The sequence below is a fragment of the Drosophila arizonae genome, chromosome 2 (genome assembly GCF_054131065.1).
Source record: "Drosophila arizonae isolate 15081-1271.41 chromosome 2, UAZ_ARI_1.0, whole genome shotgun sequence".
Lineage (NCBI taxonomy): Eukaryota > Metazoa > Arthropoda > Insecta > Diptera > Drosophilidae > Drosophila > Drosophila arizonae.
In genome coordinates, this window is record NC_142922.1 from 13,240,524 (window position 1) to 13,267,378 (window position 26,855).

Genomic DNA, 26,855 nt, shown 5'->3' on the forward strand with positions numbered 1-26,855 from the left:
TGAATAGGTACGAGCAAGTGCACAGCGCAAGTGCCCTGGGAAAGCGTCTAAGTATATAATTAATGTATATGTACGCATACATGTACATATTTACATACATATTATATATCATCTGAAAGGTAATAATGCGTAGATCATATATATATGCCGATATATGATCTAGCTCCTTTACTTCAAGAGATATATCAATTCAATTTTTATTTTCAATTTTTAAAATAAAAATCAAATCATAAGTCTTATGTTTGATTTTTATAATAAAAATCAAATATAAGACTTATGATTTGATTTTTATATAAAATTGTTTTGTAATAATTATTTTTGATTTTTATCATAAAAATCAATTTTAATTATTAAAAAGAATTTTTTTTTTAATTTATCAAAAAATAATAATTATTTTTTAATTTTTTCCTATAAAAGTTATAATCGTTACGGTCCCTGGTATAAAGTTTAAATAGTAGATTAAAAGGAAATTAAAGTAGTTTCAAGTATGAGAATACATATTTAAAGGCAATCTTGAATCAATCAATATAAGGGGCATTTGAAATAGGCTTAGGGAAATCTTTTCGTATTTTATCCTATTCAAGCACATTTCTAGTACAAGTTGTCGATTTTAAGCTGCAATAGAAAACATTCTTTTACAATGGATTTTCCTGAAAATCCATCACACATGCGTAGAAATGTGTGCGTCTATCTGAAGGCACGTAATGCACAATTGAAAGAGATTATTTTTTAAGACATGCCCACGTGAACAACTTGAATAGCACAAAGATAACAATGACAAAGACAACAATGTTCCTAGTAGACTACTAGGCAAAGTGTTTAAGCGAGCAAGGCTCGACTAGCAGATACTCTATAGTCAACGATGAGCTGTCATTGAACAATAATGAAATCAAGAAGTGAATATCTTGAAGTTTTGCTAGTAATTTATTAAATTGTATATAGATTATATACCACCAACATTCATATATTGTTATTTAGCAACAGCATCTAAGACTGCTAAAGACCGAGCGTGCGTGTGGGTAGACCCTTATAAATCCTATGACAGAAGAAACTTCTCTTCTTCTATAATAAATTCGAGTTTTACGACTTGTATTCTTAGACAAACAATTATCGTTGCCATTATCAATTTAAATATATTTTAGGCACTACACATTTACTTAATTGATTGTATTGTATTTTATTTCTTAACGACAGCAAATCACTATCCACTATCCCCAATAATACTATCTATGATAGAGTCATTGAAAGCTAATTTTTAAGAGCTGTTGACAAGCTATGCAGAGTTTCTGATTTGTTAGAGTTATGAGCGCTGGCTTAGCACGATTGCGCCGCTCCGCCCAGAGAACCAACAAGAATGCAAGGATACGAGAGAAAAACGAGACTGCAAACTCATTGCAAATATAAAATCTCTTACAAGACCCACTGCTCTTAATCAGAATGTTCAAGATAATAACAAATTAATCGCATAAATATTTTCTTTCATTTTAAATTCTCTTATTTTCTACGTTACAGTCGCAAATGTTTGTTGTCTTCAAAGAGTGTATAGCATACCATGTGCTTATCGCAAAACTTTTTTTATGGCCCATACTAAAAGTAGGAGGAGAAAAATGTGCAGCGCGTCAGTTCAACACATTTTTCATGCTTTCGCCACCGACTTCAACTTCAGCTGTTGAACTGTTTTTGCAGTCTTTCGTTTTGTTTACCGAGACTTTTCTTTGTGGATATTTTGGCCTTTAGTTGCATGTTGGCTGCGCGTGTTTTTATTTTCATATCGTTTTTGCATTTTCGCATCAACTTTAGCTCGCTTGCGTTTGTCTCTGGGCCAAAGTCACGATGCTGAGGTGCCAACAACAACAAAAGCAACAACTACAACAACAACCACAACAACAGCAATGATAACGGCAGAGACAGTGACAAACCAAGGCGCACAGTTGGCACAGTCAGCGTAAATGAAAATCATATCATAGTGTGTCGCCATGATACTGTTGCTATTGCTATCTCTCTCTGTCTCTGTCACTGGCTCTTTCACTGCCGTGTTCTGTGGCCTAGCCTGGCTTTTAGCCCAGCCGCCAGGCGCTGCGTCCTGCACTGTCAAGCTGACAGCTGTTTGTCGCATTTCAGGCATTTCAGTCATTTTATCATCTTTTGCTGCTGCGTTCGCAAAGAGTTTGCCTCAACCCTCTCAATGCTTTTTCGTGAGTTTATTTTGATGGGGCGGATTTAGTTTTGCAGCCTTTCGTCCTCCCGCACTAATTGAAAAGAACATTTTGTGTATTCAGACTGCTGGAACACCCTACTCGCACCCTCCTCGCACTCACCCAACCACAAGTCCTTTTGGGCGTGCCTCTGCTGTTTGTTCTCTCTAGATATTTTGTCTCTATGCCGATGTGGTTGCTGCTTTGCCTTCAAGATACAATTATAAGTTTTTCCGTTTAGCTCAAATTTAAGTCAGGCCTTGAACCCAGCTCGTTTCTTATTTAGAAAGACCTTAAAACGCAGCTTTCTTGATTGGCATTCTAAAACATGTACATTATGAAAGTACATTAGACCCTCTATCGTTCTAGTTGGATTTGCAATGAAGAAGCAATTATCTATTTTGTTTGACTATTGCAACTTTGATTGCCATATTTTGTGGGACGTCAAAGAACGCTGGCACTTCCTAAGGTACCCGCAAGTAATTTGTACAGCAGCTAAGCCAACACTCCGATAACTTTTAATTTGCACAACTTGATGGCAACTGAGCCCCAGTGGAAACTCACACAGCTGCCATGCCTGAGGCAGCGGCACTGTCAACTAATGCATATTGCATTAACCGACTTAAGCGCACAGCGAGCAGCGAGAATTTCTCTTAAAATTGACTGTCTTTAGTTTTAACTTTGTGATGGGCGACACGGGCGGGGATGGAGCCGTTGCTTGTTTGAGTTGCATTCGACTTGCAGCGCTGAGCAGCAGAGCTTAACTCGAGCTGCTGTGTGGACAGCGAGCGTATGAAAAACGCAGAGACCATCAACAAAGTTTGCTGTTAATTTAGGGTAAGTGTTGAATAAGTTTCCCAGCGAGTTTTAAATAAACTGGCCTAATGAGTTTTTATACCCTGAACCCATCGAATTGGGTTAACATAGAGCATGATTGTTACTAGAGTAAAATTACTGAAAATTCTTATTTACGTCCAAGTCTGGATAGCTTGACCAACAGCTGGCATCGACGTTTAGGGTATCTTTTAGTTGAGCATTTTCCAGTAGCTCAGCTGGGGCGGAAAGTAAATAGAAATAATGCTTAAGTAGTTTGCGTTTGCAGCAGACGCGTCTTCAGATCAACACAAAGGACAAACCACAAAAGCAATGTAAGCCAGCAAATTGTTGAGCCTTTGTCGAGTGCGATTCGCACAATGGACCACATGAGCGTTGAGAGAGAGAGAGGGAGAGAGAGAGAAGAAATGATACTCGGCTACACTGTAGACAGTGGTAGCATAAACAGAGAGCAGCTCGAGCAGTCACATACTTAATACAGATTACAGTTGAGTGCATTTTCAAAAGTCAGCACTCGACACAATATAAATTCAAAAGCCAAAAGCAGCCCGCCCGGACACAATTTCAATAAGCAATGGCACAGCTGGGGGTCGAGAGCCGGGTCAGTTGGTCACACAAATGGAAACGTCATGGCTGAGGCTCACATATACAAAATGCCAACTTTGCAATTTGCAATTTAACTTGAGGGACCACAAGCTGAAGTAAACACAGCCTCACTTGTCCCAGCCGCCCTTCAAGTAAACAACTCCACACACCTAAAGTGTTGATTTTGAACGCACTTAAGCTAGGGGGAGCGCCTGAAAAAGAAAATTTCAAGCATTTTAGGCAAAGATTGTCCCCTGAATTTCGCATTTGACATAACGTGCACAGCCCTTCGCCAGGTCTCACATGGCGTATGCGTAATATTTGATTTGTTTCCCTTACTAGTTAGTTATTAAGCTGTCACATGTGCGCACAGCTCAGACATTATCATTTGATTTACGCAAAGGCTACAGCTAAAGTTAAAGCAGAGGGCAATATTTCCAAAAACAAATTTCATTGGAAAGGAAAAGCAATCTCCGCTAGTCAGAGATGATTTAAAATGTAAAATCTTTAAGAGTTTAGTTTTTGATAAATCCCCTACTCAGTTGCCAAATTGATGTTTATTACTAGAAAGTAATTTTAGATACCAGAATATTACAGTTATTAATAATAATTTTGTCTATTTTTAATAACCCGATTCTCCGCTTTAATAAATGGGAAGTGTGATTTGTCTAATTGTTTACCTATTGACTCCTATGGAGTCAATTTAATTATGTAATATGTATTACTCATAATCATCGCCTTTCATCATATTCGTAGTTAGTTTAGTTATTTTCCATTAATGTATTTATAATCTCAATAATAAAAATATGTATATATTTTAAAATTATATTAAAATATTAAATTGCTAAATGCGGAACATCTTAGGGCAAATTAATAATAGAATGTGCACAATTTCGTAATATGATAGAGAGAGAGTAAGATAGAGATTACTTCATCTCTCAGTTGAATTTAATGTCGAAATTGAACAACCGTGAGTTGTATGGATCATATTTCAATATTCCACGTCGATTCAGCTAATTTAATTTAAGCTGCGTTGGCTATGTCAGGTAGCAAACTCGGAAACACATATATTGAAACATCAACTGACTTCAGGTCCGATGCACAATTGTATCGCTACAGCTTCGGGCGCATTGCTTTGTGTACCTTTGTCAAATTTACTTATTAAATGCCAGCTACAGCAAGCACAAGGCAATCCGCATGAGTTGAGTGGGGTGAGTTGTGATCGATTTTGAAATACCCTGCGGGAAAATTATTTCAACTAAAATGACGAATAAATAGATTGCATACAAATTTGTGACTTGACAATGCCTGCAGCAAGGGTTAGTAACTCCCGCTATCTATGGCAATGTAAATTCAATTTAGATGTTTTAGATTTAGGTGGGCTGCTTCCGCCTCCGGGCACAAGGTTTCACATGCCAGACATGCCTTGAATATAATTCGCTGATTTCTTTTTGCGCCTGAGAGCGGATGACAAGCCCAGCATTCTGCTTAATGTTCAACGCTGTCTGACTGATTGTCAGAGATAACCCGTACGACCGTTTGGCATTCTGCTTGCCACTGACAATTACAAAAGACGGCTGTTACCCAGCAGATGTCATGGTTGAGTCAGTTGTTACTTACCCCCCAGTATGCCATTCAGATACGTCGAACCATTTAGGCCGCGTCCCTTCTTCATCATCAATTGCTCGTCGATAAGCAGCAGGCGCGACGAGGAGGACGATGAGGAGCCGGATGAAGACGATGATGTTGCTGTGCCTGCTGAGAGACCAAATGGATCTGGCTTAACGGGTCCCTCGTACAATTCCATATCGTCGTGATTGCGAAACAGATTGTGCCGGGCTATCACATCCTCCATGCCAGCACGATGTAGTTCGGGTATCAGTCGCAGCCAAATCGAGAGTTGGTGAGCCCGAAAGTGATTCTTAATGCGCGGCTTCATGCCTTCAAGATGGCCACGATACGAGGGCACCAAAATAGAAGAGCAAACGGGAAACAAAAGCGTTAATATACACATTTTTATTTCTATGTCATGGGCGGCATTCATGCATACAAATTCCAACCGGTGTTAACTACGTCGCCTACACCACCACCCCCCACATCCCCTCGTCGACCGGCAACTGTTGCTGTTTTGTTTGTTATTGAGGGGCACTTTCAAGACATTTGCATGCTACTAGCTGAGCTGAGCCACTTCGCAATTGAGGACACCTCTCATCCGCATTCACCTGCTTGTCTAGTTGGATGTCTTGTTTATTTAACTGACTGAGCTGCTTAATTTTTGATGCCGTCAGTTGGGTCACACGCTGGCGTTTGCTTGGGCCCGTCTTAGCCTCTTCGCTTTTCGATTTTGTTTTCATGTTGCCTCCTCTACGGCTTCCGTGTCAGTTTGTTTATAAAGCAATCAAATGATATGAAATACTTACGGGGCGTTGCCTATTTACAGGGCTGAGCTCTTTGATAAAACTACTTAAAAGTCGCATTGACTACGAGATGAAATATAACATTTTAAGAGACTCTCAATGTATCTGCGCTTGGCCTTTAATTTATATTTTATTTAAGCCGCATTAATATTCAATGGCCACAGCAAAACATAAGTGCGAGGATGAATAAATAAATATATGTATGTTATATATCATTTAAATGTATTGAAAGGATATTCGTGCCACTTTGCATATAAAAAAGAAGAGGATAAGAAGCATACGAAATCTGTGCAAACGATTCGCTCCACTGCAATTGACATGTCGTCTATAGAAGTCGCTGAATAAATATGGATGATGCATAATTTACGCAACAGAACTTTCAACTTTGACTTCAATGGAATGTGTGTGTGTGTGTGTGTGTGTGAGTGTGTAGGTGTATGCGCGTGTGCCAACAATTTGTGCGCGTGCAGCTGTTCGCTGTGTATTCACATAATTCGATTTCGATTTCAGGTTTTCAGCATTTCAAATCAAAATTCACAATAATGCGTGGTCTTTGACAAACCTCGTGCAACTACATCCTTTGTGCGTATTGTATGTAACAATGCCAGAACGTTCAAAACAAATTCCAGCAAAACACCCTTGAGCGTGGGCGTGCGGTGGGCGTAGGTGGGCGATATGGGTGAGATGGCTTGAGATGCCGTGTCTGGTCTTGCGTTTTCAATTAAAATCAAACAGAAATCGAGTTATATTTTTAAGGGCGCAGCGGGGCGTGTGCGTGCATGTATTTGCCAACTACACTTAGGTGGATTTCTGTGACATGGATGTGGACTAGATATGAAGTAAAATACACGTGTGGGTCTCTGCAACTGATTTCCATACACATTTTATCGAAGCCTTATGAAAGAAGGAACTTCTTTATTCTCTTTTCCGGCAGATACACAGATACCATCTGGATAAAGGGCTTTCAAATTTCATTAGAATTGCTGTGAAATTTTGCTGTATAAAATTTGAATGGCTGTCTGTCTGGGCTGTTCCTGATGATAGACACCCACAACGTGTGACAAATGTGAAGTTAATAACATTTGCGCACATTTAATATGACGCGATGGCAACATTCTTAAGGGCACAGACAGCTTTATATGCCCGACATTGTCGGATACCCTACCAAAGGAAATAGCGGGCATATCAGCAGTGCAGAAAATCTAGTTTCATGAAGTTTATTAGGAAAATCAAAATAATATTGCAAATATTTTATAAATTTGAATTTAGTAATATTTTTAAATGTCAAATTTATCTAAATTGAATACAGTAGAGTTTATTTATTTTTTTTTTATTTACACAGAAATTTAAATTATCGAAAATTGTTGAGAACGAATTCCTTTCAGGGGTAACTTTTTTCGATTTATCACAATTTTTGATTTAGCTGGGTTCGAATTATCGAGACTCGACTATATACATAATTTTCTAATACATGTAGAGCACATTTCAGTCGACTTGCATTGCCCGTTGCTCTCATTTGCTGTGATTGCAGGTGCCCTGCTTGTGTTGTCTTCAGCAGGTAACATTCAACTGCCACTCAGATATGGCCTTGTTTAGCCGTACATTGTACGCCGTGCACCATACGCCGTCTCGCACAATTGTAATGCTGATTTTTTGCGCTGCCACTTGACACCACTTCCACCATCCACTTCGCAGTAGACCCGCCCGCCGCCCGCCGCCCACCGCCTGTTCGCCTGTATGAGCTTTATTTTTTGGCTGCTTTAAAATTTAAATTAAATTTGATACGCGCTTGCGAAACGAACATTTTAAAGTATCAATTTGTCGCTTTTATCTGGCCATTCCAAGAATTCCATGTTACTGTGTTAATAATTTTTTATGACACTCATACATTGCGTGCCATTTGCGTCAATTTTATACCCTATCAGCATAAGGCAGCCGTAAAGGGCATATGGACTAATTTGAAAATGCAAGCAATAGCCTTTCTGTTTATCGTCAATGTCAAATTTGTGATTATTTAAGGATATTTGATATGGGTGTATGGGTATGGGTATATGGGTATAGGATCTGTGATTGCTATCTATTCATATTTAATTAAAGATTCAAAATTACTTTAGCCCCCAGCATAGTTTTTCACAAATATTAATACCATTACTATACAATATTAAATATATTTTATTATATATTAATATGATATACGATATTGAATTTTTTTAAATAAGTTGAACAAATTTATAATTTTGTATATTAAATATTTATATATACAAATAATAAATAAAAACAAATAATACATTAAAAATATTAAAAAGAAAATATATATATAATAAAAATTAATTACAAATTAAGTAAAATAAATCGCTAATAACTATAATAAATAGTAATATTTATGCACACCTAATCTATAATTTGTAACCTATGAAAATTGCCTCTCCATAGGCAACATTTGTTATTTTCTCACCTATTTCCAAATACTTTTGATGCAATGGATCATAATTCTCCCAAGTGATGCTGCGAAAGCGATTGCGTTCCTTTGAGACGGGCAGCACAGAGTCCTGGCGATGATGTTCGTTCGGGTTGCTAAAATCGGAAGAAAAGTGGAAGGGGAGAGGGAAGACAAAGATGCACACTTTAGTTGAGTATTTCAGAGAATATTCGTTGCCCGCTCCGGGCATTTTGATGTCTAGGGGAAAAGTCTTCAAGTTCGGTTTGTTCGCTGCATAGGTAGTCAGGCAGCAGGTGCCGGAAAACTGCTGCTCAGCTGTCCATGGAAGCACTTTCCTTTACTTTACTTTCCTTTCGCACGGTGACAATCAGTACTAAGTGATGCACACGAAGGAGAAGTGTTTAGAATAGCAGAAGCACTGTCGCTTGGATGACTTGAATTACGGTAAGTGGCTAAGCACTTGGATGCTGTGTGATAGGGGCGGGGGAATCGGACAGGCAACGGCCAAATGCAACTACTTAGCTTACCCGGTGCGCGCAAAATTCGTCCAGTATATCATGACGGCCTCTGACAGCGCCGTCTCCGACTTGGTGTAGTTTTGCGGAAAGTGGCTGAAGCCATCGACGAGCGGTGCGCCGAATATGTATGGCAAGTCCTCGCCATGCACTGTGCCCATGCGCTGGGGATAGTCCCCATCCTTGGTCTGATAGTCGAACACATAGAAGTAGCAGCGACCCGCGGGCTGCGTAGACGCCGCCAAGGTCGAGGCGGCGGCACTCGCCGCTCCACTGGGCGTCGCCGAGCTCACCGGCGGTGGCGAATTGGCCGCCAATATATCCCCAGTGCGCACTATGGGCGCCACGAACTGGGCATCGGATAACGCGGCGACAGCCGTATCGCGCGTGTTAATCGGATGCTGTGAAGTGCGATCCCAGTCCGTGTACTCGTTGACAATCTGAGAAGCAGAGATGAAATATTGAAATTGAAATATTGATGTCAGTTATTCAAGCAACTCAATCACCATTTGCCTTTACGCTGGTTATTTTCTCATTTTCTTTAGAAACAATTTATTTCTGATATGCAATTGTCTTCCAACATATCCATGAGTATCTCGATATATAGTATTAAAATTGATTATAAAGATTATTGCCTACAAAGGATGAGCCATGATGTATTGATGTCTGACACTTGAAAAGTTTTGCCTCCGGTGCAGTTTTATAAATATTTCGTTCTGGTTGCCTACTCAGCCCCCGAAATCTTATGCCACATCCGAGCGCGCCCCAGTTTGAGTAGATCTGCAAACTATGTTGGCGTAATGCATGCACAGTTCTGCTTGTACAGCAAGTCAAATCCTGGCAGGATTACAGCCGGATTTCTGCTGCTGTTGTGTTTTGTTTTCTGTGGCTATTATTATTTTTGCCACGATGTGTGTGGCTTTTAAAAGGGATCACACAATGCATATGCGAAATCGATGTCATGTATAATTTAAAGCTCGAATTGACACAACTATTTGGTTTTTTGTTTTGAATAAATCGTTTGCATTAGTTTATATTCTAAATTCATATTTAAATGGAAAAATACATATATAGGAAATAAATTATGAACGTACATCAAATATTTGTTTGCGTTTTATTTGATGTATAAATTGATTCATTATTAAAGTAAATTAATGTTAACTGAATTTCAAGTATTTCTTAATATCAAAAGATACAAAGTAATGTAATCAGTCAGCAAATTAACAAATGATAAAATATTCTTTAGAATTTCCCTAAAATATGCCTTATGCAAATACATCTACTCAAAGTGTAGTCATCATATACATATTAAGAATTCCATATATGTATATAATTCGGAGAGTTTTGCATTCACATATTCTGCCTACGAATTGCTGTTAATTCATCTCGCTGGCAAATACTTATATATATATATATATAGAGGGGAGAATATATCATTTCTGCAGATTCATTTCTTAACCCTCGGAGCAAAGTGCTTGGCGTGGTATTTACATGAATGCTATATATGCCATTACTGAATGCATTATAAACCTCATCGCTGAATTGCAGCGAGCTTGACATTTGCCGGCGGCAGCGCACGGGTATAAAATGAAGTAAAATAAATACGAATGGTGTGTATGGTGTGTGCTATAATCGTGATATATGCGTTGGCAATTTACGGCTCCTTGATGTATGCATGTGTGTCTGTGTGGGCTTTAAGTGCAGCCACACATACAGAGAGGCACGCACACACACACAGAGAGACACGAATACTTGGTTTTAATATGGCAAATGGTGACAACGTCGTCTGGCGTTGATGATGTACCTAAGGATGAGGAGGAATACGACTGTTGTTGTTGTTGTTGTTGGATGCTGCTGTAACTGCTTTCACTGATGCTGCTTTTGCTGCTTCTGCTGCTGTTGCTGCTGCTGTTGCTGTTGCTGCTGCTACCGTGATTTGGGTTAAGTGTAGTCTGTATGCTTTTAAGTAGGTGTGTGTGTGTGTGGCACATATATAGATATACATATATACATCTACATACAGATACATGGCTATGTACGAATGCAAGCAACAGTGTCCTTGTCAATGCTTACACAAATACACACACACCCCCTCCCACACACTCACACACCCACACACATACAAAGTTATAACAGCCTTACACATTTGCCAAATAAAGCGTGTTAATGTTTTGGCTGCAATGGCGTGTTAACTGCCTTCCATTTCGCTCGCTTGCGCATTACAAAACAAGAAATGAAAAAAAAAGAGGGAAGAAAAAAACAAAAGCTCATATAAAATAAAAACAAACGAGATATGCAAAAAGAAATAACAACAAAACACAAAATAGAATAATATTTTGAAAAGCTGCAGTAACACAAAGTAAAATTCAGCCTCCATTTGTGTTTATATGCTGTTGCGAATGTTACTCATACGCACTGTGTTATGTACGGGCACTTATAATTACAGTTACACCGCGCAAGCGAACATTTTAATAGACGTTTTTTGTTTTTATTTTTTATTTTTATTTGCCTCACTTATGCCTATTTTTTGTTTGTTTTACGTTCTTCTCTTTTTTCGCTGTTGCTGCTTTTTATGCAAAATGTGTTTATATCGTGAGTTTTTCACGCTAGTTGAAGGTTGACCATGGAGCGATATCTTCATTTAAATAAAATGGGTGATTGACTAACGACAATGTTGAACTTTATAAATGTTTCTCTCGTACATGAGTGTACTGGTAATTTTAACCAGTCGAATATTATCTCAAAGTTTTTAAGTCTTTCCTCCTAGCCTCACTCTTCAAGCTCTCAGACAACATTTTGTATAAGTTGGGATCAAAAGTCGGCAAAGTTTTTGGTGAAATAGGAAAAAAGGAGTAAGTCCAGCAAATAAACAGAAAAGTCGGCAACAATCCCAAGCGAAAAGAGCCACGTAGTAAATAAGTAGTCTGGAGATAAGGTGCACCACTAACTGATTCCAAAAAGCGCCTGTCGAGCGAGCCCGAACAGGGAAAACCACTGGGAAGCTGCAATCTGATTACAAGATTTATGTGACGGACTGCAAGCCGCAGACCTCGAGCTGGAGCCGGAGCCGGAGTCGGAGCCACAGCCGGTTCCGGTCCGGTCCGGTCTGGCAGTTTTTGGCAAGGCAAATGGTGAAGTTAGCTGAGGATATTTATAGGCAGAGCGTACTTACCGTATAGAATATCTCATTGAGATGGTAGTTGTAAGCGTTGCGCACATAAGTGCGTATAATTTTATCTCGTCTCTCGCCCTCGAAGCCATTCTGTATGTCGTGAGCGCTGAAGCGCCAAATGGACTCGCCCGTAACAACGCCGAAGAGCACATCATAATGGCCACCAATGTTGGCCGTGGCCGCGCCTCCTCCAAAGTAGCCAGAGCCACCGCTGAAAGCGGAGCCACCAGCGCCGGATCCGCCGCCATTGCCGCCGGCTGACTGGGCGCCAGCATCGCCTGCAGAGCGCTTCGAGTTGCGCGTCATTAAATCATCAATATCGAGATTGGAATGTCCGGGTCGTATGACAACGCCATCAACCTAAATTAAAATTGGGAGCCAGAGGGAAATAGATGGAAAAAAACGAAAACAAATGAGAAAACCAACAGACAACAAAAATGGGCAGAGAAGAGAGCATTCAATTGGTAAACCTTGCAGAAGCAGCCCAAAGCAAGTGAAGTAAGTAATAAAGTCCATTTAGGCGAACAGATGATCGAAATCAGCGTGAAAAAATTTCAACTTAACACACACAAAATAACACAAAGGACAGAACAACGAAGCTACTCGAGCAACTGACGCAGAAGTACTGCAGCATCAGGCCTCTGACCAAATAGGCAATAGGAATACGGCATGGGATAATCGAAAGTCATATCAACTCGATTCTTTTGTGAGCGCTTCAATTGAGGATAAGCTTACATTGTGTTTAGGGTTGCTCGAAAAGTTTCTAAAACACTAACATTTTTTTTCTCTTTTCATATGTTTGAAAAAAAAAAAAAAAAATACAAATAATAAAAAATTATTTTTTGTTAAGAAATGAAGAAAAAGTCTCTTACTTTTTCTTGTAAAGAAGAAAAAAAAAAAATCATGTTTTTTTTTTTATTTATATAAAAACTAAACAAGTCCATTTGCTACCAATATAAAAATAATAATCCTTTTAAGTAGTCTCCAATAAAAGTTTAGGAGAAGCATATTTTTTTGTTGCTTAGGGCTGCTAGAAAAGTTTGTAAATTAATTAATAAATATATATAAAGTAAAAATAAATAAATAAATAAATAAATAAATAAATAAATAAATGCGACGAGATTTTATTAAAATTATCTTTAATTATAATTTGCAGCCAAACTTGTCGCCAATAAAAGTCTGAATGGATGAACTTACGGATGGGCCAAACGATGTTAGGAAGTTGGGTGCCTGTATATCGGCGGCATATAAGTCCTCCAGTGGCACATCCCGAAGGCAGTCGACAATCTGCTCGTGATGCCTGTTCAAGTCCTCGGGAATTGTGCAGTTAACCTCCTTAGCCAGCTTAATGGCGAACAGGACGGGATCCTCGACGAGAGCCCACGATGAGTATGCCGATCCAGACATCAGTATGGCGCGATGGAAGAGTCCGCGCACCATTGTGGGCGAGGTCATCAGATAATTGATGCACGCGGCGCCCGTTCCGTGACCTGCTAGGGTAACAACGTTGGGATCGCCGCCAAACTTTTGTATATTCTGCTGAATCCAATGGAGCGCTGCCATCTGGTCCATGAGCCCATAATTAGCAACACGTGCATGAACATGCGGACTGGGATTCGCATTGAGAAAGCCTGTCAGGACGACGATGACCAGGGAATTGAATTGGGGCCACAGACAGATGAATTGCAATATATATGCTTACCCAGTATTCCGAGTCGGTAATTAAGCGTCACGACCACCACTTCGCCATAGCTGGCCAGCACGCTGCCATCGTAGGGATTCCCACTGCTCCACTCGAATGATTCGCCGTGTATGAACACAATTACGGGCAGCTTCTTCTCATTGGCGCCAGCTGCTGAAACAACGGCACCAAAATGACACAGCGGCAACAAAAGCAGATTTTATGCAATAAAAAGGCATTTTTATACGTATTAGTAATGAAGCATATACCCTCTTTATGAATAACAAAAAATAAAAGTATGATTATAAATTCAGTTATTATTATAAATATGTTATTTATTCACCCACAATATATATTAGTCAGATATTATAAGAAATTTCAATTTGATTTTGTACTGCTCAAAATAATCAGCTGCATATTGAGTTTAAAATGTATTTATATGCTCACTAGAAAATACGAGCAATTTTTATTTGTATAAAATGATTCACACCATTAATTATACCCTGAACCCATTGAAAATGGGAAATCAGGGTATAATGGTTTTGTTGAAATGTATGTAACAGGCAGAAGGAGGCGTGGCAGACCCCACAAAGTATATATATTCTTGATCAGGGTGACGAGCTGAGTTGATTTGGCCCTGTCCGTCTGTCTGTCTGTCCGTCTGTCCGTCTGTCCGTCTGTCCGTCCGTCCGTCTGTCCGTCTGTCCGTCTGTCCTTCTGTCCGTATGTTTGAACGCGTCGATTTCCGAAGATATAAGAGCTAGAGACTTCAAATTTTTTGTAAAATGTTCGTAATTACAGCGCGGATATCGAGTTTATCATTAAAAATCGATAACTCATCCCAATCTTTTTTTATCGATAAAAAACCTTATCGAAAACCAGTTATAAAATTATATCTTCTACACCTTTATTGCTAGAGTCTCCAAATTTTTAATGTATACTTACATGCAATTTACACAATTTCGGTTTTTGTTAATATTTACCCCCACCCTTAAATTCACCCCCTCACCCTCACTTTTGTAAAAAGCGTATTTCAAATACTAGAGACTTGTGCTTTAGGAATTACATGCATATCCATGTTATAATCATAATCTGAAAGTTTCATGAAGATCGTACGTCCATAAAAAAAGTTATTAAACAATTAAGTTCTCATAGTAAGCGCACACTGCAGCCCATGCGTGTTTATGCGTGGGTGCTTGTGTGTGTATGTGTTTGTGTATGTGTGTGTATGTGTTTGTGTATGTGTGTGTGTATGTGAGTGTGTGTATGCGTTTGTGTCTGCATGCGTGTGTGTGTATGTATGCCTGTGTGTGCGTACGTGTTTGTGAAAGACGCGAAAAATTATTGAAATAGCTAACACTCCAAGGGTTCAGGGGATCTCGTAGTCGAGCAGTCTCGACTAGAGCTTTCTTACTTGTTTTTATTATATATTAGCCGAGTCCCTATAATTCGAAATCGCATGCCTTTTTCGACTTATCGCAATTTTGAAATTATTGAGACTTGACTGTAATACGAAAATTGACGCATCTACATTAGAGACTTACCATTAACAGGCGAAAATATATTGAGGTATAGGCAATCTTCGGATTGATTTTCTAAAAATGGCAGCAACCTTTTCAGGTACTCCAGGCGTCCCTTTGGCATCTTCTCCAAGGCGGCTGTCTCATTTTGTATATTGGGCAACCGTTGCGGGCAAACGGGACTGTATTTATCGGAGATACGTATTCCGTCCCACGGTGCTGGAGCACGAGTTGGACTGAATCTACAGTGCATATCGAGAGAGTTAAGAGAGAAGGCTTTAGATCTTTAAAATTCCATTTACTCCTTGGGGCACGTACCGGTTTTGTTTGATCGGAGGCGTGGCATAGGGCACGCCTAAGAACACTTCCACTGATCGTAGATAGCGAAAGTTGTCCAACGGCAGAATCATTCCATGTAAGCGTCCATATCGGGTCTGCACGATCCGATGTCCCGGTCGCGCTCCGTTGTAGACATCGTGCGTGGAGGCTGTAGCGTGATCAAACCAGCCAACTGATGCAACCGATAACAGCAGCATCAAGCGCAACAGGCGCAGCTGCAGCATTGACCGGGGGCTATTCCACATGATCTGCGAGTCTCGATTCTCCTTAACGAACTTGAATATCGTGGAATTGTGTTGTCAAAGCTTCCGTGTGGAATACACTATCTATAGTCGACTACTTGACAGGCGTGGCCTTGATTGTCTGATTTCAAGTGCATAGTACTCATTTTCCAATATTTTTCTCGGAACTGAAATAGACAAAAATTTTTCATATACATTTGCTTTCAATATAAACTATATATAGTATATAATCTAGAGCTATACTAAAGACGGAACGAGCATAAACTTTTGCTGATTAGCATGGCATCAAGGCCGAGCTGACTCTTATCGGGTGACGGTTTTTGGTGAAACATTTCTTTCGGCTTCAGTTATAATGCCCAGCCTAGATCGGTTGAGCTCGCGCAGAGTTGCAATTTATTTCAAGTTATTAAAATGCTCGCTCGCAAATTTGTTATATTTCTCTCAGATGGACAGAGTTGATAGCCTTGACCATGAATATATACGATATGGGGTCTGCAACACCTTCTTCTGCCTGTTACATACAATCCTCATACCCAGATTTCCTATTTTCAATGGATTCAGGTAATAACAATAATAAGAATTTTAAGCAATTTTAAAGAAAAATATAAAAAAGAAATTATAGGGTTATATATAAGTTCTGTATTTAGTTTAAAGTCAGCTCCGAGTGCAATGAAATTCACTGCAAAATAAAAAAAAAATAATATATAAGAGAAAATAATAACATTTGGTACTCTGTCTTCTACTAACTAATTCACTTTTATACACTGATATAGCGCTAAATTATTTCAGAAATACAGTTTGTCCGATATATCATGATTCAATTGGTGCAAATATGTATATTTATTATATATGTTTATTTTTTGGAAGCCGGAAGTGTTGAATTCAGTCATTCATGGTGTGCAAAAATGTGGATGTACCCAGATCTTTTCCTTGTGCATAAGGTGCTGATATTCTTTATCATAAAGAGTGTAACGACGTTATCGACTGCGCCGACGGATCGGATGAACATGCCAACTGTGTAATTCACAACGCCACCATACGTGGAGACTGTGCTGAGTACGAAATAAAGCTATATACGGTAAAGCCCACTGAAAGTCTCAGCCATTCAATATATTATTGTTGATATCTCTTCACTGTGAAATCAACTTAAGAATACATATATAGCTATGGCAATGCAGTGTTTTGGTTTCGTTGAATTGAACAGGCAGGAGGCGTGGCAGACCTCATAAAGTACATATTTTATCCAAATGACTTTCCATGCGTCATTTGGATAAAATGTATTTATAAAAGCCAGAGACTAAACATTTTTTGCAGGCCCTATTCCGGCCACAATTGTCCATGCATTTGCAAATTGGCGAATATTCGATGCAGTTATTATTATTTTATTTGTAATTTGATTTATTTCGGGTAACATTCTTACGAATATACAAGACTGGTGGCATTTTTAGCTCCATGACGAAATGAACCTTGAAAAATTTATTAAAAATTATCACTTCCTTTTGTAGAGGCTAAATTCAGTGCTATTCTGGTGAATGCCATAAAATGGAGGATGGGCGAGATAAATCAGCGAATCTATGTATGGGGAAGGTTGGTAGTGAGGGCGACTATCAATGCGCAAATGGCATCTGGATAAGCAAGAGTCAATGCTGCGATAACAAATTCGATTGCATTGATGGCTCCGATAAAATACCGATAATTTGTGCAGACAATGAAAAATGGAAGGGAAACGCTCCAAAACCGTGTGTGGAGCCAATAAATAGGGGCCTGAAATTCGACGGTGAAACTTCATACCATATGAACTCATCGTTTCGTATATCCAAATCAAATACCTCAGTAGCAATATGTACGGCATTAAATGGGATGTATGCTTAATAACGGGTGAATGGCGAAAGAATAATACGCGATGTTCAATAAAGAAACCGAATACCAATCCAAACACGAATGGTACGAATGGATGCGTAATCGACAAATATGACGAGAATCTAATAATAATGAAGTGCGAGCCTCCAAAATGTAACACGGAAGTTAAGCCGCCCATAACTAATATGATTGTACAGTTCTCTTGCAAGGTCAATACCAAACTAGTGCCCTCCAAGGCGAATAATTCTCAATTGCAATGCGATAATGAGGAATGGATAAAAAAAGGCTTCGACGAGGATATAGATTGTAAAAGTAAGCGCGATTAAATAGGGAGAATAGGTACTCTAATTAAAAGTTCTTTTATCTTAACGTAGAGGCACCCAAATATCCTGCTACGACATGCTAGTCCCGCACTGCTCCAATCCAAGCCAAAATATGTTTTACTGTCAGGAGATGATGCCGGCCGGAACTGTTGTGACGTTCGATTGCAAAATTGGTTCGCGGAAATCGCCAAATCCGTTGAATGTGACATGTCAAGAGGATGGCACCTGGACTGACAGATCAGCGTTGAAGGACTATTGTACAGAGGTTTGCGGCAACATTGAGGCAAATTACACATTTACAAGTAAAAATGCACTTAAGCTGTCGTCTCATTTGTCACCTTGGACGGTTCCGATTCACATATCGAACGGAAAAATCTTCAGTCGTCAATGCATTGGAACTCGAATAAAAAGAAACTTGGTGCTGACTGCTGCTCTCAAATGATTCGAAAGGGGAAATGCGACATCGGTACATACTATAATGGACAAAGACCATGGTCTTGATCGAGTAGATCGCATAACCATCTATGGGTAAGTCAATATCAGCTCAACTTTTGGATGAATCTCATAATTCAATCCATTTTCAGGGGATATACTACAGACCCCTTAGGTGGGGCATTGCTCAGATTAAATTGCCGTGAAGTAACAAAGCCTATGATCCAAAAGTGATTTGTCTGCCTTGGATTTTTAATAATGATTACAATCCGAGCATGCTGCTCCACATTACCGGTGATATCGTTTCATGGGAAACGACAACTCTGACATCGTCTGCTAACCTAACCTTAGCAATTGTCGAGATAGTACCGCAAGACCCGTCGCCAATGTCGGATTTATTTACCGTAGAGCTCAGAAGTTATTCTAGTATATGTGCGGGAGACAGTGGAAGTGGCTATATGGGTGGTTTCCATGGAAGATATTCCCAAAACAGTTCCTTCATCTGTTTGTACGGCGTGGTGAGCCATGCAAAACGTGGATTAGATACAGATAATTGCTCGAATAGTATTGAAGTCACAGACATTTACACCCACAGAGATTTTATTAATCAGTATATGGAACATTACGATGATTATTGTGCTGAAGAATAATTTCCCTTAACCAATTTCACCCTCATAATGTCATGTGCACTTCGTATATTGCCAGTTTTTATATGTTTCTAATTTTCAGAAGTTCTATTGAATAAATCAAAATAATTACAGCATACCTAAGCAGTTCTTGGTGCGGGTTTGTTACAAATGTAAGCAATAGGCAGAGTGGTTCAGTTCACAAAGCGACGTCTGTCCCTCTGTCCGTTTGCCATACGGGAAACCGCTACTTGACATAATATGTATGCTTGTTTTGACGTAACATTAAATTTGAATGAAAGTTCCCAGCGCTGCTCTAATCATTATTGAAGTTGAATTTCGACGATATAGACTGCAATGCGAAAAGTACTGTACTTTCTCGACACATTACGAAAAGTGCGGCCCCTGCCCAGCACGGACACCTTAGCCAGCACCAGCACCACTAAAGAGATATTTCAGCCGTGTGGCGGGCAGTCTGCGAGCGAGGCAAACAATAGTGGGACAAAATGCAACGCGCCCGATCCAAGATATGGCAGGCCAGGCTCAGACCTACTCTGGGAGAATCTGAAGCGTGTGTTACTCATGTGCAGAGGATACCGAGAGCCGCAGGCAACCATAGCAAATTGTGAGAATAAGGAAGTCCTTGTAGATGTGCTGGAGGCGCAGCGATTTGTGCGTGACGTGTTTGCGGCCATGGATGTGCCGCATGAGGCAGCTGGCGAAATGGCCGATGCTCTAATTGCTGCCGACTACATGGGTCAGCGGAGCATGGGCATACATCAGCTGCCTGCCATTACGGTGGACCTACACAACCTTACGATCGACCCACACATGCAGCCGAAGGTGCTGAGCGAGCGAGACGCGCTGGCCCTGGTGGACGGCCAGAATGCGCCGGGGCCGGTGGTGGCCAACTATTGCATGGACTTGGCCATGGATAAGGCTCGCAAGCAGGGCCTTGGCTACGTGGCAGCATGCCACTCCAACTCAATTGGGCTGGAGTCGTGGTATGCCAGTCAAGCGCTGTCCCATCGTATGATCGGCATCTGCATGTCGAATGGACCAGCCACCCTGGTGCCCAACGGCGGCGTCGAGCCTTTGCTGGGTCGAAACTCGATTGCCTGTGCGGCGGGCAGCACTCGCGAACAGCTCCTCATGGAAGTGGGCATGTCCGCCTATCCCATTGAGCAGCTGGAGCTGGAGTATTCCAATGGGTATTTGCACGACTTGCCCGACAATGTGGCGCTCAATTGCCATGGCATGCCGACAACCTGCATCGTCGAAGCGCTGCGTGCCCAACGTCTGCGGGCCTTTACGCCCGAGCATAAGGGCTTCGGATTGGCCGCCATGGTGGATATACTCTGCGGGGTCATGACTGGCGCCCGATACGCATCGCAATTGCGACGACGCGGACTTTTTAGTTGGGAGAGGGAACAGGCTGACCTGGGCCAGGTCTACATAGCGATTGATCCCATGCGTTTTTGTGTCTCCTTCGAGGAAAGGCTCGCTGATTTCCATCAGCTGCTGCGCAGCGTCATACCGTGCGATCCTGCGCAGCCTCCATGGCTGCCAGGTGACAAGGAATTGCAGCATATGCAAATGGTGGATGATCAAGGCGGCCTACCATTGCTGCCGTGCACAGTCTCCATTCTGCAGGATCTAAGCGATCGTTTCAACATAGAGCCGCTCAGGATTAACAATGTATCGAAATAAATTTTATATGTAAGCAGACGGCTATAGAAGTAATATCAAATCATTTCACTAAAGATTAAATTTCTCCGTATAGTACGAAATTCAAAATGATTTAGAATTACACACTCCCTCTACATATATTTAGAGTGAAATAAATCATTTCAATAGAATATATTTTAATTGTTGTCAGAATCATTTTTCCAGTAACTTTTGGAGCTTGAAGGCAATTCTTGAAACAATTTATCACTGCCTTGGCTGTCCCGAAAAAGGAGTAAGTTCGTAATTCAATAGACGATAGACTTGAAATGTTAACATTCATTTATTAACTTCTGCTGTAAAACTGTAGGAGATTATTATGCGTTGGACATTTTAATAGGAGATTGTCTATATTAGTAGTATATATATCTATAGTAGTAGTATATATATACTCCAAATTTAGTCAATAGTCTATCAAAGGATAAATATGTGTCTATTATTGATGTAGTATGTAATAATTATTATTTATTTAATATATAATAAAATTAATATTATAATAAAATATATGATAAAATTAATATTATAACAAACGAATTTATTAAGTGGGTATTAAGAAATATTAATAATAGTGGTACTTTTAATATTTATTAATATTTAATATCGTCATTATTCCCTTCATTGCTTATTTTTAAACATTTTGCATTTTGAAAGCGACAGAAAAAAATACGGATTACGGTAATTTAAGCAAAATGGGAAGTCTCAAGCCCAGCCGTCTCGAATTTAAGCGAGGGAAGCAGAGCACCTGCCGTTATTAATATTGCTGTTGTAATATAAAACAAATTCGCAGAAGGCCTAATCAATAAAATGAAAAAGAAAAAGTGGAACATAAAGCATGAATAATTTGAAATCGACGCAAGCACAGCTCATTCGCCTCATCTGCTGACGCGGCGTATGAGTGATAAGCGTACGCGCGTGTTTTGGGATTATCGTAAATTATGACACCTTCCCTTTGACAGCTTGTATTATGCGCGTCGTCGATAGTCCCCAAATTACTGCTGCCTGACGCTGCCTCACCTGGGCATAGGATTCGCCGCATTTACCGCCACCCACTGATGCTGTGAACGTGACTGGGCCGTCTGGCAGGGCGGCGCTTGGACTACTCATATTGCTGCTATTACTGTCGTCGTTGTTGTTGTCGTTGTCTAGATTTACGGCATTATAATCGCTTATTATTTGTGGCAGTGACAAGTGAAAGTCGAGACGAGTCTCGGCTGCACAATATTGGCGCCTAGGCACAAACTTTTAACTAATTTATCATCCTTGAATTGATTTTAGGCCCATCGACAGTGTGGCATGTAAGAAATCAGTTGATTGATATGGTCAAATGATGATTATTGCAGTACCAATAAATGTACTTTCCCCTCACAGCAAAGAGCTACCAAAAGACGACAGCTTCAAAGGCTTTTGGGTTGATGAAAGTATACAAATATACAAAATTTAATAAACTGTTTATTTAAAGCTTGTTTAAAATAAAATACTACACAAAAACTAAAATACATGAAAAAAAGGTATAAATATTTCTTGGAATTACAATATTAATTACAATTATAATTTAACCGTAAAATCAGAATTTAATTGCAGCTATAATATTGTTAATCCATTTGAAAAAAGTCGTAATTATTTGTTGAAATTACAACAATTTCGTGAAATTTACAATTGTTATAATATTTGACAGTTGATATAATATTTTATTTATTTAAATAGATTTTTGTAGCTATTGTTAATCAGCAAAGGCTATTTCACCTAACAGGGCATATAATAATTACGAAATGCAGAGTCGACTGTTATAAACAAGCCTACATTCTCATGTTTTTATTTTTTCTGCACTTTTATAAAGATATAAATTAAGTCGAAATGTTTGGTATTATAAAACAAAATAATGCTAATAAAGTTCATACTTTTATTACCGAATTTGAACAAGGAAACAGTTAAGAGCTTATGTTTATAGCCATAAACGAATGACCTTGAAATTACTGTTAACATGAATCACATTTGTGATTCACAAAGCTCTGCGCCTAAAACAATCCATTTGGTAAATGTTTTTGACAGTGTTCTGCATTTCAATGAAAATTTTAGGTTCATTTCGCTTTGGGCTTTGTGCTCCGTCTGCTTGATTTACCTTGTGTTAATGCTTTCTCCAGGCGAACGCATATGAAAGGATCTGGTTTCTGGCCATGATGGCCATTGCTGACGCCAGTGCTTTTATTTTATGGCAGCTGTCAGACGACGTTGTTGTTGCTGTTGTTGCTGCCTTTCGATAATAGTCCACAGATCTGAGGCTGGCTGTTGTTCTTGATTTTATCAATGTCCGGTCGCGGCGATAACAATCCTTTTATATCAATTCCGCGTATCCTTATTTATATTATATTTATTTTTCTTGTGCTTCAGTTATTATTATCACTCAGACAAATATACGCACTTTTGCACACAAACACACACACGTGCAAACATATTTGAGCAAGGTTTTGTATTATGAAACCGTTTTCGTTCACTTCTTTGCTCTTGCTCAATCGCGAGAAATTATCTTTTATTGCGTTACATTTTCTTATGGATTTTTATTGTGATTATTGTAATCTCTGAAGTTAATTTAAAAGTAAATAAATATTTAACATTGTATTGCAAACAATTTTATGAATAAATAAAAATAAAAATAAACAAAATTTCTCGACTATATAAAATTCCGAACACACTTTCAGAATTGTTTAAAATACACAATAAAATATTAATAATCAATAAAGTAACGATATTTGTAGATATGATTCATTTATTTGAAATTTTCAATCAGGTAGTGAATATCCTTAGAAGTCAACTATAAAACAATCTGTAGCCATGTGCGCACAATTCTTGGCCAACACGTGCTTTGGCTGTGGCTCCGTTCGCGTTTCGGGTTGGCTGCCTTTGGCGTGCTGAGTTGTTGTCTGGGCAGCGATTAAAGTTGCATGCGAGGCACAGGAAAGCAGCACACTCGATGTGGCATGCAATTGCTTTAATTAAACGCAAACGTCAATGACCGGAAAGTGGGCTGGCCGAGTGTGTGTAAAGTGCTTAGGAGGGGGTGGACAATGCCTTTGCCTGCATACTTTTAGACGCCAGCGCGAAGACAGCGCGAGCCAGCAGCAGGCGGATGCTGTGGTGACGCGGCTTTGTTACGAAAAAGCTAACGGTAACGGCGACAGCAACGGTAATGCTAACGGTACCGGCAGTCAGACGCGCCTCAAAGCCTGAAGAACTTTTTGCCCATTTGTTTGAACGCTTTAGTCGCTCGAGCAGCTGGCCTTATTTTTTTTTCTTTTCCATTCGCTAGTATTAGCCGCCTTGTGCCCATAAACTACACACAGGCACAGATATACGTACACGCACAAACACACACACACACACAGATAGAGCAATACTCATACAAAGATACTGGGCTCATGCACGGAGGCTCAGTTGTGTCCACGACGCCCGAATGAATTCCAACGACTGAAGTTGGATTCTTGAGCCAACGGCTTCAGAGTCGACTGTCGAACGGAAGCCGCAGCAGCAGCAGCAGCAGCAGCTGGTATGTGGGTTAAGTTTCGGCGAAATTGAGAGCGAGAGTAATACGGAAGCCGAGCAGGAGAGCGCACGCACACGAATGGAAGTGGAACGTATTCAGAGCAGCGAGCTTTCGCTCTTACGCTCCACTCGGTAATCGTTCAACAGCTGTTCAGCCATCGTTTCCATTTGTTCGCCTCTTTGGCTTTGCGACCTTCTCTCAGCGATTTCCTTGCCTCGCCTGGCCTCAGCCACTTACCGATTGCGAGAAATCAGCCGTTGGGGCAGGTAATGGTTGACGACCCTCACTTGCGTTGCTTTGCTGTGCATTAAAGCATTTTTTCTGATTAATTAGACAAATCAAGTTTACAGTATGGGGATTGAGAATAGCTGGATAAATCTGACAAAATTCCATATTATGTATTATGTATTATTATGACGTAAATGTTAAATAAGGATGACAAACTTCCAGGAATAGCTGTAGAAAATTTTAGCTTTAAATATTAAAATGTTAGACAATGTTTATACTCTTACTTATGTTATATTAAGCAATATTTATATTATATATATTTATGATCTACTTTCTTTCTTGTCTTTAGGCTGAATTATGATGAATGTTTGAAATGTTAACGAATCGTATATCAATATAATTCACGCTTTGATGTATATTATGCCAGAGCACGAATAGCAATCCACTTAACCATTTCAAGACAAATTTCTATGGACACGTAAGTCCTTTGGAGCCACCTTGCCTCGGAGCAGCACTCCTGGTCAGTCATCAGCTTAAATCAATGGCAACGAATCGAGTATTGCGGGCTAAGCGTGCGTGTGATTTGACCACATTCTCTGCTCTGGCATTTTGAAGTCCTGTCAGATAGCGGACAGACAAAAAGTTCAAGGAGAATCACTGTGCGGGCTGCCAAGGACAGCACATAATTGAAAACCAAACATAAAAAGAAGGAAAGCGAACCGAAGGAAAACAAGTAAGAAAGCTCTAGTCGAGACTGCTCGACTACGAGATCCCCTGAACCCTTGGAGCAATAGATATTTCAATAATTTTTCGCGTCTTTCAGCTTACACAAGAAACACGCACACACACACACACACACACACACACACAGGCACGTACGCACACACAGGCACACATACACACACACGCATACAGACACACACACACACACAGGCATACACACACAAACGCATACACACACACACATACACACACACATACACAAACACATACACACACATACACATACACACACAAGCACCCACGCATAAACACACATGGGCTGCAGTGTGCGCTTACTATGAGAACTTAATTGTTTAATAACTTTTTTTATGGACGTGCGATCTTCATGAAACTTTCAGATTATGATTATAACATGAATATGCATGTAATTGCCAAAGCACAAGTCTCTAGTATTTGAAATACGCTTTTTACAAAAGTGAGGGTGAGGGGGTGAATTTAGAGGTGGGGGGTAAATTTTAACAAAAACCGAAATTGTATAAATTGCATATAAGCATACATTAAAAATTTGGAGACTCTAGCTATAAAGGTGTAGAAGGTATAATTTTATAACTGGTTTTCGATAAGGTTTTTTATCGATAAAAAAGATCGGGATGAGTTATCGATTTTTAATGATAAACTTGATATGCGCGCTGTAATTACGGACATTTTAAAAAAAATTTGAAGTCTCTAGCTCTTATATCTTCTGAAATCGACGCGTTCATACATACGGACAGACGGACAGACGGACAGACGGACAGACAGACGGACAGGGCCAAATCAACTCAGCTCGTCACCCTGATCAAGAATATATATACTTTGTGGGGTCTGCCACGCCTCCTTCTCCCTGTTACATACATTTCAACAAAACCATTATACCCTGATTTCCCATTGAAAATGGGTTCAGGGTATAAAAAGCAGAGTAAAAAAATAAAAATAAAAACAAGTAAGAAAGCTCTAGTCGAGACTGCTCGACTACGAGATCCCCTGAACCCTTGGAGCAATAGATATTTCAATAATTTTTCGCGTCTTTCAGCTTACACAAGAAACACGCACACACACACAGGCATACATATACACACACGCATACAGACACACATACACACACACACACGCATACATACACAAACGCATACACACACATACACATACACACACACATACACAAACACATACACACACACATACACAAACACATACACACACAAGCACCCACGCATAAACACGCATGGGCTGCAGTGTGCGCTTACTATGAGAACTTAATTGTTTAATAACTTTTTTTATGGACGTACGATCTTCATGAAACTTTCAGATTATGATTATAACATGGATATGCATGTAATTGCCAAAGCACAAGTCTCTAGTATTTGAAATACGCTTTTTACAAAAGTGAGGGTGAGGGGGTGAATTTAAGGGTGGGGGGT

At 39.7% G+C, this 26,855-nt stretch overlaps 2 protein-coding genes and 1 pseudogene across 6 annotated transcripts in view; 2 read left to right on the forward strand and 1 right to left on the reverse strand.

Moving 5' to 3' along the window:
• Nlg4 (Neuroligin 4) overlaps positions 1-24,424 on the reverse strand; it is a 57,596-nt gene extending 33,172 nt beyond the window's left edge. For 2 of the 5 annotated variants that reach the window (XM_089466814.1, XM_089466609.1), the window contains exons 1-10: positions 23,987-24,384; positions 23,026-23,482; positions 15,678-16,107; positions 15,384-15,601; positions 13,861-14,013; positions 13,356-13,789; positions 12,159-12,518; positions 8,999-9,426; positions 8,487-8,605; positions 5,235-5,555 (exon numbers count right to left, since the gene is read on the reverse strand). In XM_089466814.1, the coding sequence (XP_089322940.1) occupies positions 5,235-5,555; positions 8,487-8,605; positions 8,999-9,426; positions 12,159-12,518; positions 13,356-13,789; positions 13,861-14,013; positions 15,384-15,601; positions 15,678-15,943 (2,299 nt within the window). In that variant the 5' untranslated portion in view covers positions 15,944-16,107; positions 23,026-23,482; positions 23,987-24,384. Of the gene's footprint in view, positions 1-5,234; positions 5,556-8,486; positions 8,606-8,998; positions 9,427-12,158; positions 12,519-13,355; positions 13,790-13,860; positions 14,014-15,383; positions 15,602-15,677; positions 16,108-23,025; positions 23,483-23,986 lie in introns of all 5 variants that reach the window. The other 3 variants (XM_089466664.1, XM_089466772.1, XM_089466720.1) reach the window with 3 other exon arrangements.
• On the forward strand, positions 17,483-18,730 carry LOC149270324 (uncharacterized; annotated as a pseudogene).
• On the forward strand, positions 19,337-21,042 carry LOC108620989 (uncharacterized). Its single transcript, XM_018018050.2, has one exon. The coding sequence runs from the start codon at positions 19,539-19,541 to the stop codon at positions 20,889-20,891; it is 1,353 nt and encodes a 450-aa protein (XP_017873539.1). The 5' UTR covers positions 19,337-19,538; the 3' UTR covers positions 20,892-21,042.
• Positions 24,425-26,855: the final 2,431 nt, after the last annotated feature.

Bases quoted from the DNA above. Each gene is read 5' to 3' on its own strand.
- LOC108620989 (XM_018018050.2), top strand. From the start codon at position 19,539: ATGCGAAAAGTACTGTACTTTCTCGACACATTACGAAAAGTGCGGCCC.